The sequence below is a fragment of the Mustela nigripes genome, chromosome 16 (genome assembly GCF_022355385.1).
Source record: "Mustela nigripes isolate SB6536 chromosome 16, MUSNIG.SB6536, whole genome shotgun sequence".
Taxonomy (NCBI): domain Eukaryota; kingdom Metazoa; phylum Chordata; class Mammalia; order Carnivora; family Mustelidae; genus Mustela; species Mustela nigripes.
This window is the reverse complement of record NC_081572.1, coordinates 32,423,113-32,441,225: the sequence shown is the minus strand read 5'-3', so window position 1 is coordinate 32,441,225 and position 18,113 is coordinate 32,423,113. Positions and strand designations below refer to the sequence as shown.

At 38.4% G+C, this 18,113-nt stretch overlaps 2 protein-coding genes across 2 annotated transcripts in view; both read right to left on the bottom strand.

The window, feature by feature from the left end:
• Nucleotides 1-323: 323 nt before the first annotated feature.
• Nucleotides 324-18,113, bottom strand: part of RAD51C (RAD51 paralog C) — a 40,965-nt gene continuing 23,175 nt past the window's right edge. The window contains exons 6-9 of the mRNA XM_059378476.1: nucleotides 12,055-12,121; nucleotides 10,449-10,509; nucleotides 2,859-2,919; nucleotides 324-1,883 (exon numbers count right to left, since the gene is read on the bottom strand). Of these exons, the coding sequence (XP_059234459.1) occupies nucleotides 1,779-1,883; nucleotides 2,859-2,919; nucleotides 10,449-10,509; nucleotides 12,055-12,121 (294 nt within the window). The 3' untranslated portion in view covers nucleotides 324-1,778. The remainder of the gene's footprint in view (nucleotides 1,884-2,858; nucleotides 2,920-10,448; nucleotides 10,510-12,054; nucleotides 12,122-18,113) is intronic.
• On the bottom strand, nucleotides 5,305-6,312 carry LOC132004207 (pancreatic progenitor cell differentiation and proliferation factor-like). Its single transcript, XM_059380400.1, has one exon. It carries the CDS (start codon nucleotides 5,756-5,758, stop codon nucleotides 5,390-5,392), a length of 369 nt encoding a protein of 122 aa, XP_059236383.1. The 5' UTR covers nucleotides 5,759-6,312; the 3' UTR covers nucleotides 5,305-5,389.

The window sequence follows — 18,113 nt, the reverse complement described above, 5'->3', positions numbered from 1 at the left end:
GTGCTTGCGTGCTCTCTCTCTGACAAATAAATAAAATCTTAAAAAAAAAAAAAAAGTCCTGGAAAACTATGGTTATTCTATATATAATCAATTACAGAATCATTATATTTTTAAAATTTTATTCATTTAATGGTCAGTCTGGGACTGGAAATACCAAGTATCACTAAAATCTGGAGAACATGGTTGTCACAGTATATGATATTGAAATATTTAAATAATTTTCTTCCACTGAAAACCACAGTAAATTTTGTGAATGAATGGAGAAGTACTAAGAAGAATCAGGTGCCAAAATATTTTTAGATAATTTTAAAACTACTCAAGAATCCAAATTCTTAATTTATTCCAAGTTTTAAGAATATTCAAAGGAAAATGTCAATACATCTAGAATTCTAGAATGGATCACACCATGTTTCCAAAATGTAGAAATAAATAATTATCAACTTGAGTATTCTGGAAGATGAACATTCTAGACAATTTCTAGATAAGGTAACAGCTCCAAGTCCTTCCCTTAACATAAAGTAACATAAAAAATAAATAAATGGCTTAGGATTTGGGGATTAGGGTCACTAAATTAGGATGGGGGTCACTACTAAAATTTGTATCCTACCATTAAAACTAAATACAATAATATGCTGACTCATGGTGCTGGCTTTTCTTTATAATACTAAAAACAAGCCTTTTTCTTTTTTTGTAGTTTTATGAACACAAATACGACATGCACATAAACTGTCTATTCTTTTTCTTGGCTGCGCAGCCTGGCATTGGGACTGGTGACTCTGATGGCCAGCAGGATTGCTCTTTCCAGTGGCTTTGTGGTTCTTGGAGGATATACTGTGAGCAATCTCCACACAGTAAGATTTGCTACACATCAGCAGCACTTCAAGCTCCTTGACACTGTGGACCAGGAACTTGAGAAACCACTGGGCAGCATGTGCTTTGTTTTCTTGTTGCTCCTGTAACCAGTTTTGGGCATCAAGATCTAGCCCTCGCTTCTGTGCACCCTATTGTCAATGACTCTGGGTTTTCGCCATTATGCTTAATTTTGATATATCAGTCTGCCTGGTGCTGGATGAACTTCTTGATTCTCTTTTTAACGGTATTGGGGTTCACCAAAGGTCTGAGGGCGGCCATGATGTCAACTAAGAGATGGCTCACAACCAGGTCATTTTTAAGAATTATCAAAACTACATTTAGGGACAGTTGGGTGGCTCAGTTGTTAAGTGTCTGCCTTTGGCTCAGGTCAAGATCCCAGGGTCCTGGGATCTAGCCCAGAACTTCCTGCTCCACGGGAAGCCAGCTTCTCCCTCTCCCACTACCCCCTGCTTGTGTACCCTCTCTCACTCTCTCTCTCTCAAATATATAAAATCTTTAAAAAAAAAAAAAAAATCTACATTTAAAGAGAAAAACCCAATAGGAATGTGAAAAAAACAAAGAAAAACCTTTTCTTCCTAGGATTTTCTCGGCAACTAGCAAAGAAAAAGGCAAAAACAATCTGAATGGTAAATTCAGATTGGCTACATGAGATCAGCTTTCCACACTTGCAAAAATACAATACCTGCATTATCTCTGCTGTTACTAAAAGTGAAAACAGGGCAAAATATAATTGTAGAACTGCTTTAGAAAAATTCAGAGAATCATACTCATTTAATGTTTTTCACATTCACTTCATATGCTCTTGATTCATATATGCCACAGTATGTGTTTATATTTTAAAATAAAGAGTCTACTACTTGTATATATTACATCTCACAGCATCAACACATATGTATACTTTAAGACTAGTCTTTGGATTCCTGTTCTTCTGATTCTCGTGACCGTTTCCGGAAATTCAGTGAACCTTCTGTTTGCAAAGAAGATACAACAGCATCTCTAAATCCCTGAGGCTAGAAGATGAAAAAATATACAAGTATGGTTTAAGAACATCTAAAATAACAATTGGTTTTCGAAATATTTTTAAGTTATTGATAAAAGAGCTTTATTCTTGAGACAGAAGTTATGAAGCACTGCGAATGCAGAGGTTAAACCTCTTGAATTGGTGTCCAAGCCAAAGCTGTACTAGAGTATTTCAGATCTAGAGTATTTTATATCTGTACTTATTTATTTATATATTGTTTATACATACACACACGGAAGTAACAGTGCATTATAAAAATACACTCCAAAAGAAAATCTTAATGAACTTTATAGTGACTCTATTGAAGAGTAAAAGGAAGTAACATGTACTAATTACTTAGGTGCTTTACAAATTTATTTTCATAATTAAATACTCAAAATTTAGTTTTCCAATTAGGATACTTTAAATGCACCTAAGCAGTACAAAGACTGAGTTGATAATTCAGTTTCAGAATTTCTTTTTATTTCTGTTTTTGTCTTAAAAATGAGATGCCAAGAATATATCTGGCTCAATACTACTGATAAATATGCATATTTCAGCCAAAAAAGTGTGTTCTATGATTTTAAATTATAGGAAAATTAACATTTTAAAGCAGGATATATTTGGTGGCTATGACAGAGCTATAATATCTACAGACTAAAATGGGTAATGTTAGTATTTTTTCTTGGAAAATCTTTAACAACTTTCACTTTAAAAATTTTTAATATCCTGACATTACATATGGCATGGAACACACTAGCCTACAAATAAGTATTTCCTCTGTTCTTAAGAATAAATTTCAGTACAATTGTCACCGGAATATTCTGTATATATACTATTTTGAGGATAATGTTCTAAGCATCGAAAGCTGTCCTCAAATATGCTTGCTGCCTACAGAAGTTAACAGAAGCAATTTGTAAATGCTCTCTTCAGATAATTACTGCCCACCAACACCAAAACCCCACTCTAATCAAATAATACTGACTGTGATTTGAAACAGTACTGTAGATTCCTTCTGGCTTGGTGATTTGTACAATGTTGCCAACCTGCTTAGAGAAAAAGAATAAATATACACAAACACATGATCTTAGTTAGTTCAAATGACTGATATAATAATTTACATTTAAAAATTTTCACTACAATTCTATTGTTTCCTTCCCTAAGGACACAGAAAGCAAAGAAATATCAAAAAGATTCCTTTAATCAATAACTATATGTATGCATATAATAATTATTACATATAATAACAAGAGTTGTTTATATAAGTGGAATTTTAAAGCAACCTAAATGTCCAATGAGTAATTCAAATAAATTTCTACATGACAAAATACTATTGATGCTGCAGAAGATATGGGAAAAAAATTTAACAATATAAGAAAATGTTAATAATATATTAAGTAAAAGTTACGCTGTGTGAGCCCACATTTATGAGTATGTAAATCAACATATATAGAAAAATTACTAGAAGACTACAATCAAAAAGTTGTTACTACAAGATAAAGATTATTTTTGTTTGTTTGTTTTTCCAACTTTATACAGTAATTGTGTTACTTGTCACGACAGAAGTATTAGACAATTTCTTGGGATATAAATGAGGAGTACATAGTCATATATCATACTAATACAAATAAGCAAGGAAGACAGATTCGTTCAAAATGATTATATCCAGAGAATCATCTTCATGACAGAACAAGGTCTGTTTAGGTAGAATCTTATTGTGTTCTCTACAAAGTAATATAAAATTGAAAGCTGAAAGTAGTTAGATATAAAATTCTAAGCTCTTATTAAGCTTGCTCAAATATTGTAAAAGCAACAAATATAAGCAAAAAATTTTATTAAATTATTTTTTAAAAATTTTTTAAATTAAGTAATCTCTATGTCCAACATGGGGCTCGAACTCATGTCCCCAAGATCAAGAGGCTTATACTCTACAGACTCAGCCAGCAAGATGGCCTATGCAAAAAAACCTTTTTTTTTTTTTTAAGATTTTATTTATTTATTTGTCAGAGAGAGAGAGAGTGAGCACAGGCAGAGAGTGGCAGAGGGAGAAGCAGGCTCCCTGCGAGCAAGGAGCCTGATGCGGGACTCGATCCCAGGACGCTGGGATCATGACCTGAGCTGAAGGCAGCCACTTAACCAACTGAGTCACCCAGGCGTCCTGCAAAAAACTTTTTTAAAAAAGATTTTTATTTGTATATCTTATTTGAGAGGGGGGGGGGAGAGAGCAGGGGGAGAAGCAACCTCTGAACTGAGCACAGAGCCAGACAGAGCAGCACAGAGCCCCACAGGGATTGTGGAGCTCAATCCCACAACCCTGAGATCAGGACCTGAGCTGAAACCACGAGTTGGGTGCTTAACTGACTGAACCACTCAGGTGCCACCTAAGCAAAAGCTTTTTAAGTGCTTTTCAAAATTACTCTAAAACTGATATAACTTATTCACAATAGCCAAAAGACAGAAGCAACCTAAATGTCTGACAGATGGATAAACAAAATGTAGTTTTTACATATAATGGGATCTTATTTAGTCTTGGAAAAGAAAGTTCTTGTCACGATGTACAGTGAACATTGAAAACTATGCTAAGTGAAAAAATGCCAGGCACAACAGGATTAATATTGCATCACTCCACTTACATGAGGTGCTTAGAGTACTCAAATTCATAGAAGGTAGAATGGTGGTTGCCATAGACCGGGGGAGGGAAGAATAGCAGTTAGTGTTTAATGGAAGCAGTTTCAGTTGGGGAAGATGAAAAAGTTCAGGAGATGGATGGTGGTGACGACTGCACAATAATGTGAATGTACTTCATGTCACTAAACTGTACACTTAAACAACAAAACATTTTATCATATGTATAATTTACTACAGTTTAATTTTTAAAAAGTGTTTTAAAGTAGGCTCTATACCCAACCTGGCGCTTGAACTCACAGCCCCAAGATCAAGAGTTGCATGATCTACTGACTAAGCCAGCCAGGCACCCCACAATTTATCAATTTTAAAAAACTGACATACATGAGGAGCACTGGGTGTTATATGCAACTGATGGATTGTTGAACACTACATCTGAAACTAATGATGTACTATATCATGGCTAATTGAATTTAAATGAAAAAAACAAAAACAAACAAAAAAAACATACCATGTCCCTCTCCCTACCACAAAAAACAATGATGTAACTGCACAAAATGCAGATTCTAACTTAGAGAAAAATCATAAACTCTCAGAGCTAAAAGAATCACCTTCTTACATACAATGTAATGCTGATTTATTTTTACTGGCTGCTTGGAGTTTGTTTTCTACTTGGTTCAAGGCACATGGTTACAGGGTGTCAGGAAGGCTTGAGTGTGGCTTGGACAGTAAACAGTAGGGTTCTCTCAAATTCCCTTTTGGTGTTTTGCTGTTCTGATATAAAAGAACCCACTGCTTCTGCTTGCTGTAGACTGCCTAGTTTATGGGAGGGAAGAAGAACTCTGATGAGCCTAGCACCTTCTCAATGAGCCTGGTGGCTGGTATGGCTACTCAGGATTGGGGCCCAGTGTTGGCTTTTCCAGGCTGGCCACGAGGCTGCTTCCTCAAGGCTTCCAGAGCTGAGTCACAGGTGATTATGCTACTGGAGGCCTGAGGAGATTCTGAACCTTCTGGAGACTCCAACACTATAGCCATGAATGGGAGAGTGGACTTCCCAAAAAAGAACCTTGCCCACCAATAACCTGAATCAGCCTTGGCAAGACCAGGGTGGCGAGGGATGGCTGCACTTGCACAGGAGATGTTACCAGAAGTGGAACCCAGGACACACTGGTAACAGGTGGCCACAAGCGAGCTGCTGGAGGAGATGGCTGCCATGCAGTCGCTTGTGGGCTGGTGGAAACCTTGGCAGTAACCCCTCATGGGCCTCAACACATTATCATGGGTGCAGGGATCAGGATACTAGGCCACAGAACCCATTTGCAGAGGGATCCTGGAAGACTGCTCCACAACAGAGGCAGGAGCAGTTTCTGATTTGTTTTCAAAGACAATTCAGAAGGACGCATTGGTTCATTATATGTTACTCTTCAAAGTTTGAAATTGCCCCTCTGCTCAGACACAATTCAAAAGAGAAGCAATCAGCGGTGCCTGGTGGTGCCATTTGTTAAGTATCTGACTCTTGATTTTGGCTTAGGTCATGATCTCAGGGTCCTGGGTTCAAGCCCCACTGAGCGCTGAGCCTGGTTGAGACTCTCTCCCACTCCTTCTCCCTCTGCCCTTCCCTCCTAGTGCACATTCACTTTCTCTCTCTCAAATGAATAAATCAATCTTCAAAATAAAAAAAGAGAACAGGTGCACGGGTGGCTCAGTGGGTTAAAGCCTCTGCCTTTGGCTCAGGTCATGATCCCAGGGTCCTGGGATAGAGCCCCACATCGAGCTCTCTGCTCAGCGGGGAGCCTGCTTCCCCACGCCCCCCCGGTCTGTCTCTCTGCCTAGTTGTAATATCTGTCAAATAAATAAATAAACTCTTAAAAAAAAAAAAAGGCAGAGAAGCAATCAGAGATCACAGTCCATTAGTTTACTGTTTTAGGTTTATACTTTTGGACAAAAACAACAGAATCCAAAATGTCATATATTCTATAATTGCAACTGTAGGCAAAAATGAAGTAACTGCTGTGTAATATGTAATATAAGAATACTTGTGTTAGGGATGGAGATTATAAATTTTTACAATGCTTTAGTGTTAATTCTATCTTTAATACAAAATATAACAGATAAAATGGGGCGCTTGGCTGGCTCAGTTGGTAGAACATGTGACTCTTGATCTCCAAGTTGTAAGTTGGAGGAGCTCCACTTCAAGCTGAAATTACTTAAAAAATATTTTTTTAAATAAATAAAAGTTAAAAAAATAAATATATATAACAGAAAAATAGAGGAATAGCTCATTTTAGCCTACCTTATTACAAAACATCACTCTGATTCAATAAAACAAAAATTAGCTAACCTGAAAAATTAGTATCTAAACCACCTTATAATATCACTATATATCCAAAAAGATACCCAATACATCTGAATTTTCTGAGAAAATTATTAAAAAATAAATAAGTTTTTGGGGCATCTGGGTGGCTCAGTTGTTAGGTGTCTGCCTTTAGCTTGGCTCATGATCCCAGGATCCTGGGATCGAGTCCCACACCGGGCTCCTAACTCAGCAGGGAGCCTGCTTCTCCCTCTCCCTCTGCCTGCTGCTCCCCTACTTGTGCTTATTCTCTCTCTGTCAAATAAATAAAATCTTGAAGAAAAAAAAAAGTAAACAAGCTTTCAAGCTTTTACGTGTTTATTAAAAATCCTAACGTCAAGTGGTCATTAAAAATTCAGGTTGAAAAATTTCCTCAAATTCCTAAGTAAAAATAAAATAATTTTATGTCATATCTGCATCTCAAGAAATCTTTTTAAACAAAAAACTAAACCAAAGAATCACTTGGCTCATGGCCCCAGCTGAGATGAAGCTTAACATATGGCTGAACTACACAGTTTGGGTCAGGAAGAAATAAGACAGAAGCACAATTTGTGCTCTAAAGCTGAGCACACATATGAAACACTGTGTGGGGGTGTTGATATATTACTCCACTCTATCACCAGATCTTCTTGGAAAAGAATGATATAATTCTGAACAATCTCAGCCTCGTATTATCATGAATATGCTAACTGGAGGAAAACCCGCACAATATACAGGACAGAGACAAAAGTACTTATTTGAATAACTGCTGGAATGTCATTTCATTGTTAGTCAAAGGGTAAAAGTCAGGTGTTTTGGTGAAAGATGGGGACTGGAGTATAATATAGGACACTAAGGTTCAATTCTCAATATAAATTTGGCTAATCAAGATTTTTAGTTTTCTGCTCAAACTGGAAGTTTCATTTTTATAACTATTTTTCCCCAGTGTGAATTTCTATTTTTGTCCTTTCAAGATAAACTAAATTCCGGAACACATACAAGATTTCATGCAACTCTAATGACTTAAAGATAACTGGTTTCTTTTTTTTTTAAGATAACTGGTTTCAAACAATGAAGAATAAAACTATTTAATTCTATTAAATGAGGTCAACTTATTTTGATTATAATAAAGTATGCACATTACTTATCATATATCCCCAGCTTGGGGGGGGGGGAACAGTTTAGAGAAAAGGATTTTACCTAAAAAGGAAGATAAGAGCTATACTTCCAGATTTGCTGGCAATCAACATAATACTGTAATTACATTGTAGAAAAAGCAATTACAGTAAAAGAAACAGACTATTATAGAGTCAGCTATAAAATGTGGATATTACTGGGCGCCTGGGTGGCTCAGTGGTTAAGCCGCTGCCTTCGGCTCAGGTCATGATCTCAGGGTCCTGGGATCGAGTCCCACATCGGGCTCTCTGCTTAGCGGGGAGCCTGCTTCCTCCTCTCTCTCTCTGCCTGCCTCTCTGCCTACTTGTGATCTCTCTGTCAAATAAATAAAATCTTTAAAAAAAAAAAAAAAAAAAATTACCCTTAATCTTTCTGGGCAGACTTGGTCTTCTCATGTAGGTATAGATCCTTCAAAGAGTTATTAAAGGGATTATATGAAATATTATATATAAACTGCCCAGTGAAATACCTATCACAAGCAAGCAGTCCTAAAATGATAGTTTGGGATATAGAAAAAACTTATGGGAACAGAGATCCCCTACATCCATCTAATTCAGGGAATTTGGGTGTTGATTACGTGTCTGCCTTTACCTCAGGTCATGATCGTGGGGTCCTGGGACGGAGCCCCACATCAGGCTCCATGTTCACAGGGAGCTTGCCTCTCCCTCTCCTCCCCACTTGTACTCCATCTTCTCTCAAAAAAATAAATAGAATCTTAAAAAAAAAACAACAACTATCTAATTCAATATTCAACACCATTCTCCAATTTCTTGGAAAGGATGAGTAAGAAGCTGAAAGTCATAAAATGGTTAATGCTTAAAAAATGAGCCTAATTTTCTGATGACATAGGTACCTTAACCAAAGCTAACTTCTAGAATTTGACAAAGGCAAACATTTTCTGATGAATGCATTAAAAGATGAAACATCTTGGTTTGCTCATATTTTTGTATTTTAGATGTATCTCTATTAGTGAATATTTAATAGTAGAGTAAGAGTGGACTGCTACTATATACTCATTCAAGGAGAATCCCTAAAAACATTTACACAGTGGGATGCACTTTACAGAAAACCTAAATCTGGGAAAGTATAAGCAGTATGTTCAAAAGATTCTCATCTGGAGAACTATTGCCAAAGGGTTTGTTGCTGAGGAAAGAATTCCTTTTGTGATCCAGAATACAATGACTTATTTACAGAACTGGGGAATGGAAGTTAATTGTAAAGCACTATGTGTTACGGAAAAAAAAAAAAAAAGTTACCTGAGCTCCTTGGAATTTTTTTTTTTTTAAGATTTTATTTATTTATTTGCCAAAGAGAGTGCGCACAGGCATGCAGATAAGTAGACAGAGGGAGAGCCTGATGCAGGGGTTAATCCCAGGATCCCAGGTCCATGACCCAAGCTGAAGGCAGACACTCAACCAACTGAGTGACCTAGGTGCCCCACAGAAATGTTATTTTTAAAAGAGACATAAACCACAAGAATTGGTTTCAAAAGATGTATATAAGTGTAATAAATTCTGCATGAGCTCAGAGTAAGGAAAACCTAATTTGGTCAGGCATGATTTTTTGTTTCAGTTTGGAGAAGAACAAAAATAAATGTAGGCAAAAACTAAGACAATTTCACTGACCAGACCTGATACATATTTAAGTAACCCTTTTTTCCATCTTTGCCCACATGCTTTCTCAATTTCCTCCTTTCATTACAGTATTTCCAAACCAACTGCTTTCAGTTATACAAATTAATCTCAAAGCAGAGGGGCTGGCATAAATCTGACATTTCTAGAAGTGTAGAATAAAAGACTCCACAGCTTTCATTTGCCTGTTTTAAAGAAAATGAAAGCTGGTTTGTTCACTTGCGCAGCAGCTTTAAAAACAAATACAAAGGTTTCATGCTGTCATAGTTTTATTTTAAAGAACAATACTTGTGAAAGGCAGGTAAGTAACTGGGTAACAAAAGTAGGATAGCAAAATACAAAAGAAAACAAAAATAGACACAATTTCGTACAAGAAATATACTAAGCAACTATGAAAAGCCATCCTATTTTCCACATAAATTAGTCCTAAAGCTAACCTCACAAGTTTTCCTTTGTCCTAATTTTATTCTTCTTTCAATCCCTTCTAGGAACACAGAGTACCCACCTCCTTCTGCAAGGCTAATAAATGGTACTTGATTTCAAAGAGCTTTAGAAGGTAGCATTCCTTGGCCACCTACTCATTTCAGGTGTACCCCATCATTTAAATATTCCAAAGAATTTCCTATGTTAGCTAAATGTGCAGTTTAACAACATGTTTCTATGTTTTCTCTAGGTGACAGAGGACAAGGCAACAAAAGCTTTCATTCATGAAACACTATAGATTTCACCCACTGCAGTAGATCAAAGAAAATATAAATGTTTAGTGTAATTAACCCAATATTCAGAATAATTAACTTGTTTCTATACTGACCTTTGCTTTTGGTCCCAATGAAAGATTAGCCGTATTGTAGCAGCATGTCCCCAACTTTCCCCTAGTGGGAACAAAAACAGAACAACTGTATATTGCCTTACTGACAAGGTTATTAAGTCTCTCAGAATGCCTCTGACCAAAAGACTTTTACTTTACCTAATTTAACATGAGAATATACTTACACTTTCAAAACCCTTGTACACATGGGTAACATCCTGAGATTAACAGATTTTTACCTAGCCGTGGAAATACTGAAGATCATTATCCTTTACTTGCTTTCAGAAAACTTTATAGTTTGAGTCAACATTTTGTCAATCTTCTGTATCATCAGACCTATTGCTGGCTACCAGAAGAAAAGCATAAACTTCGACAGAATATTCTTTTTTTTTTTTTAAGATTTTTATTTATTTATTTGACAGATGGAGATCACAAGTGGGCAGAAAGGCAGGCAGAGAGAGAGAGGAAGGGAAGTAGGCTCCCTGCTGAGCACAGAGCCCGACGCGGGACTCGATCCCAGGACCCTGGGATCATGACCTGAGCTGAAGGCAGAGGCTTTAACCCACTGAGCCACCCAGGCGCCCTCGACAGAATATTCTTGAAGAATTTAGTAAAAGAAAAATCTTGAAGCACTGTGTCCTAACAAAACCATGACTGAAGTTAGAAAGAACCATAAGGGGGCGCCTGGGTAGCTCAGTGGGTTAAAGCCTCTGCCATCGGCTCAGGTCATGATCTCAGGGTCCTGGGATGAGCCCCACATCGGGTGTCTGCTCAGTGGGGAGTGTGCTTCCCCCCCTCTCTCTGCCTGCCTCTTTGCCTACTTGTGATCTCTCTGTCAAATAAATAAATAAAATCTTTTTTTAAAAAAGTAAGTCATAAGTCTGTTTACTGTAGTGTGATCTGTATTTAAATGGATTCACCCTTCCTCCTGCTTAAGACTTTCTTTTTTTTTTTTTTTAAAGATTTTATTTATATATTTGACAGAGAGAGATCACAAGTAGGCAGAGAGGCAGGCAGAGAGAGAGAGAGGAGGAAGCAGGCTCCCTGCCTAGCAGAGAGCCCGATGCGGGACTCGATCCCAGGACACGAGATCATGACCTGAGCCGAAGGCAGCAGCTTAACCCACTGAGCCACCCAGGTGCCCTGCTTAAGACTTTCTGAAGGGGTGCCTGGGTGGCTCAGTGGGTTAAAGCCTCTGCCTTCGGCTCAGGTCACGCTCCCAGGGTCCTGGGATCGAGTCCCGCATTGGGCTCCCTACTTGGTGGAAAGCCAGCTTCTCCCTCATCTACTCTCCCTGCTTGTCTTCCCTCTCTCGCTGTGTCTCTCTCTGTCAAATAAATAAATAAAATCTTCAAAGAAATAAGACTTATCACCAAATAATCAGAAACAATCTCTGCTTTCATGGAACTTCTAGTACTGAACAAGCATCACATGAAAGAGATAGAAAAAATGTGCTAAGTTAATAATGCTTATCTGGGGCATCTGTGTGGCTCTGTTGAAAGAGCATGTGATTCTTAATTTTGGGATCGTGAGTTCAAGCCCCACATTGGTTGTGGAGATTACTTAAATAAATAAAAAACTTAATAAAAATGCTTCTCTGATTACCCACCCAATGCAGGAACAAGCAAGGCCTGATTTCTATCAATCTTCGTTGTCATCTGATTAGTTAAAAGTACCTAAAAAAAAGAGTGAGAAAATTAGGTGAATCTCTCCCCAAAATTACCAAGGAAATAGTTCTGTGATTTTAGTGTTCTGAATACAACTTAAAGAAAAAAATATTTAGATTTTATTTATTTAATTGACAGAGAGAGAGAGCACAAGTAACCAGAGTGGCAGGCAGAGGGAGAGGGAGAAGCAGGCTCTCCGCTGAGCAGAGAGCCTGATGTGGGGCTCCATCCCAGGACCCTGGGATCATGACCTGAGCTGAAGGCAGCCCCTAAACCAACTGAACCACCCAGGCGCCCCCAAAAAAATATATTTAGGTAATGAAAACTTTTCTGATAAATTTTTATTTTTTTATTTTTTTTTTAAAGATTTTTTATTTATTTGACAGAGAGAGAGATCACAAATAGGCAGAGAGACAGACAGAGAGAGAGATGAAGAGAAGCAGGCTCCCTGCTGAGCAGAGAGCCCCATGCGGGACTCCATCCCAGGCCCCTGGGATCATGATCTGAGCCAAAGGTAGAGGCTTAACCCACTGAGCCACCCAGGCGCCCCAATTTCTGATAAATTTTTAAATTTGCCTATAAGTTATCTGAAAACATGATTCCATTGAATATATTCATTTTTAACAGACAAGAGCAATTGTGAAAATGGGAAAATAAAAATATTACAGATAATAAATACACAAGAGTGTAATGAGACCACATAATAACTTCGTAACTGGGAGCACTGGAAAAACCTTACTTCAAAAAATGTAAGTTTTGGATGGGTGCCTAGGTGACTCAGTCAGTTAAACATCTGCCTTTAGCTCAGGTCATGATCTCAGGGTCCTGGGATTGAGTCCCATGTCACCTGCTTCTCCCTCTCCCTCTGCCTGCTGTTTCCCTTGAGCATGCTCTGTCAAGTAAACAAATAAAATCTTTAAAAATAAATAAATAGGGGCGCCTGGGTGGCTCAGTGGGTTAAAGCCTCTGCCTTTGGCACAGGTCATGATCCCAGGGTCTTGGGATCGAGCCCCAAGTCAGGCTCCTCTCTCTCCCTGCCTGCCTCTCTGACTACTTGTGATCTCTGTCTGTCAAATAAATAAATAAATAAAATCTTTAAAATAAATAAATAAATAAACAAAATTTAAGTTTTGGATAAGCCAATAGAAACCAGGGCGCCTGGGTCGCTCAGTCGGTTAAGCGTCTGCCTTTGGCTCAGGTCATGATCCCAAGGTCCTGGGATCGAGCCCCATATTCGGGTCCCAGCTCAGCGAGGAGTCTGCTTCTCCCTCTCTTTCCGACTGCTACTCTTTCTGCTTGTACTCTGTCAAATAAATAAAACCTTAAAAAAAGGGCGCCTGGGTGGCTCAGTGGGTTAAGCCGCTGCCTTCGGCTCAGGTCATGATCTCAGGGTCCTGGGATCGAGTCCCGCATCGGGCTCTCTGCTTGGCAGGGAGCCTGCTTCCCTCTCTCTCTCTCTGCCTGCCTCTCTGTCTACTTGTGATTTCTCTCTGTCAAATAAATAAATAAAATCTTTAAAAAAAAAGGGGTGCCTGGGTGGCTCAGGTCATGATCCCAGTGTTGTAGGATCAAGCCTACATCAGGCTCCTTGCTCAGCGCGAAGCCTGCTTCTCCCTCTCCCACTCTCCTTGATTGTGTTCCCTCTCTCACTGTGTCTCTTTCTGTCAAATAAATAAATAAAATCTTAAAAAAAAAAAAAAAGAAAGAAAGAAAAGAAAAAAAAACCACCATACTAAAAGCAGAAATATCAGTAGTGGTGATAAACATTTACTGAGTACTTACTATATGCCAGAAACTATACTAAGTGCTTTACTTTCATTATTTTATCTAGTCTTCACAATAACTCTATGAATGAGGTAATATTATTAATATTTAGATAATTATTCCAGTTTAACACATGAGAAATCAGAAGTTTAGAAAGATTGAGTCTGGGGGCGCCTGGGTGGCTCAGTGGGTTAAAGCCTCGGCTCAGGTCATGATCCCAGGGTCCTGGGATCGAGCCCTGCATCGGGCTCTCTGCTCAACGGGAGCCTGCTTCCCCCTCTCTCTCTGCCCGCCTCTCTGCCTACTTGTGATTTCTGTCTGTCAAGAAAAATAAATAAAATCTTTAAAAATAAAATAAAATAAAATAATTTAAAAAAAAGAAAGATTGAGTCTGGTATTTTTGATTTTTTTCCGACCACTGTTGCCTCTCTAGAATATATTTAATCAAAAGAGTGTGAGATACTTAATAAATAACTCAATGTTTACATCTTTAGGAAACTGGCAAATATACAATTACCATTTCTGGTTTTATAGGAAACAGACAAAAATTATGAGAAAAGATTTAAAATCATAAAGAAAATATAGGAATGGTAAAAAATAAAACCCAGTAATCAGGTCAAATGACTGAAAATTATAACTATACTAGTCTGCTAATAATAGGTGTTGCTTTACTCAAGGATGGCTTTTAAGGCTAAAAATAGTACTAATTCTTTTGGATTAAACAGTGACCTATAGAAAAGATTCCATGTTTTGAGGGATAGTAATTTTTTTCTTTTTTTTTAATTTTAATTCCGGTTTAGTTAACATAGTGTTATACTGGGTTCAGGTGTACAATATAGTACAACAACTCTATACATTACTCAGTGCTCATTAAATGCACTCTTTATTTAAAGATTTACTTATTTAAGAGTAAGTGAGCAAGCGGCAGTGGGGGGATCCTTGAGCAGACCCCTGCTGAGTGGAACCTGACATGGGGCTCAATCCCAGGACCCTGAGACCATGACCCAAGCTGAAACCAAGTGTTGGACACTTAAGTGACTGAGCCACCCAGGCGCCCCAAGATAAGTGTACTTTTAATTCCTTTTGCCTATTTCACCCATTCCCCCACAAACCTCCCCTCTGGCAACCATCTGTTTGTTCTCTGTAGTTAAGAGTCTGGATATGTGTATATGTATCTACACACACACACACATCCCCCCCCCATCTTCTTTATCCATTCATCTGTCAATGGACACCTGGGCTGCTTCCATATATATATATATACATATATATATGTATACATATACATATATATATGTATACATATACATATATATATATATTTTTTAAACTGGCTGCATTCCTTTTTTTTTTTTTTTTAAGATTTTATTTATTTGACAGACAGAGATCACAAGTAGTCAGAGAAGCAGGCAGAGAGAGTGGGGGGAAGCAGGCTCCCTGCTGAGCAGAGAGCCCAATGCAGGGCTCGATCCAGGACCCTGAGACCATGACCTGAGCCAAAGGCAGAGGCTTTAACCCACTGAGCCACCCAGGCGCCCCTGCATTTTTTTTTTTTTTTAAATTTTATTTATCAGAGAGAGGCAGCCCAAGCAGGGGGAGGTGAGGCAGAGGAAGAAGCAGGCTCCCTGCTGAGCAAGGAGCCGGATGTGGAACTCGATCACAACTCTCGGATCATGATGAGCCAAAAGCAGATGCTTTATCCACTGAGCCACCCAGGTGTCCTATCTTGGCTATTATAAGTAATGCTGCTACAAACATGGGGGTGCATATATCCTTTTGGATTACTGTTTTCTTACTCTTTGGGTAAATAGTGCAATTACAGGATCATATGTTAATTCTAACCAACAGATCACAAGGTTCCTTTTTCTCCACATCCTCACCAACACTTGGCTGTTTGTGTTTTTTATTTTACCCATTCTGACAGTGTGAGGTGGTATCTCACTGCGGTTTTGATTTCCCTGATGGTGAGTGATGTTGAGCATCTTTTCATTTGTCTGTTGGCCATTTTGTACATCTTTTTTGGATAAATATGTGTTCATGTATTCTGCCTGTTTTTTGATTGGATTATTTGCTCTTTGGGTATTGAGTTGTATAAATTTGGGGTCTGTTTTTTTTTTTATACTACCCGAAAGCCAAAAGACATTTATTCAACCCTATAAGCATTGAGTTGTATAAATTCTTGATATATTCTGGATACTAACCCCTTATTGGATATGTCATTTACAAATATCTTTTCCCATTCAGTAAGCTGTCTTTTAGTCTTGTTGACTGCTTCCTCTGCTATGCAGGAAGCTTTTTATTTTGATGTACTCCCAATCACTTATTTTTACTTTTGTTTCCCTTGCCTCAAAATGAAGGATAGTAATTTTAAAGTACAGAAAGACAGTTTAAGGTTGACTGAATACAGTAAAAGATTATCAGGCACCTCCCAGACCCAAATTCTTCAGAAAGAGTTATTTTAAATATTCTTCCAATACAGATCTTCCCCCCAGAAATATGACAGATACTACTGCAAGCTGACAGTGATAAAGAACTTCTATAAAAAGCAATGAGAAAAGATACCTACTCTGAAAAAGGCATCAGTTCCATAAGAAAACTGAGAAAGAAAAGGCTGGCTATTCCCCCTGCAGTGATAACACCCTAAAATTTTTGTTTGTCTACAAAGGAGAAATCTGTGCTCCATCTAGGTTTCAATTAGGCACAAACTGGATGACATGACTTTCTTCTAGTTTCTAGGCATCACTTTCTTCTAGTTTCCCTTCCCTGAAGCCACAGTGGTTTCCCCATGTATTATCTCACATCGGGCATCTTGGAAAAATCTAAACAGGAATTTAAATTGGTAATTAACTGAAATATATGACTAACTGGCATCCCCAACATGCAGAATACACTTTACAGACTACCAAGTGTTTAAGGTCTAGCAACTGGGATATTTATTTGTATCAAGACTTTTTGGTTAGAGGTGCACCATTCAATTCTGCAGCCATTAGGCACACACTCAGCTTTTTTTTTTTTTTAAGATTTTATTTATTATTTATTTGACAGACAGAGATCATAAGTAGGCAGAGAGGCAGGCAGAGAGAGAGGGGGAAGCAGGCTCCCTGCTGAGCAGAGAGCCTGATGTGGGGCTCGATCCCAGGACCCTGGGATCATGACCTAAGCCAAAGGTAGAGGCTTCAACCCACTGAGCCACCCAGGCACCCCACACACACACAGCTTTTAAAAATTAAATTAAAATTAGACATTCACTTCCTTCACAGCATTAACTATTTTTCAAGTGCTCAACAGCCATGCAACTGCTGTTACATGCATACAGAATGAGCATTTTCATCTTCCCAGAAAATCCTCTCAAAGAGCACTGGTTTATAGAGTACAGGTATCCCCTGCTTTTCAAGAGTTCCTATTATGCCACTTTGCTTTTATGAAAGACCTACATTAGTACCTGTTTTTGCTAACCATAAGAAATCCAGGGGCACCTGGGTGGCTCAGTGGGTTAAACCTCTGCCTTCAGCTCAGGTCATGATCTCAGGGTCCTGGGATCGAGCCCCAACATCGGGCTCTCTGCTCAGCAGGGAGCCTGCTTCCTCCTCTCTCTGCCTGCCTCTCTGCCTCATTGTGGTCTCTCTCTCTCTCTCTGTAAAATAAATAAATATTAAAAAAAGAAAGAAAGAAAGAAAGAAATCCAAAGAGAGGGGTGCCTGGGTGGCTCAGTCTTTAAGCATCTGCCTTCAGCTCAGGTCATGATCCCAGCCCTGCATAAGGCTCCCTCCCTGCTCAGCGGGAAGCCTGCTTTTCCTTCTCCCACTTGTCTGCTTGTGTTCCCTCTCTCACTGTGTCTCTATCTGTCAAATAAATTTAAAAATCTTAAAAAAAGGGGGGGGGATTTTCACTTTTCTAAAAAAAAGTGAAAAGATACAGTATTCAGCATTTGTTTTGCACAGAAACATCACCGAAGCAAGAGTACACCGAGGCAGGGCGAGCAGCATCACCAAGCTCCTTCCCCTGGGAACGATACTCAGCATCAAGCTTCCATCACTTTGAGCTATGTCTCTCTTAGGGTATCTGTGCTCTATCTTGATTTACTTTGTGCATTCATTAGCAACATCTGTCCTAAGGTATCAGAAAAACCTAATAAAAGTTATTTTTTGAGTCTGGGAACGTGAAAACAATTTTCCAAATAAATTACTGGTAGTTGGGGGTGCCTGGGTGGCTCAGTGGGTTAAAGCCTCTGCCTTCA

Coding starts and splice junctions, on each gene's coding strand:
- LOC132004207 (XM_059380400.1), bottom strand. CDS start 5,758: ATGAGGGGTTACTGCCAAGGTTTCCACCAGCCCACAAGCGACTGCATG.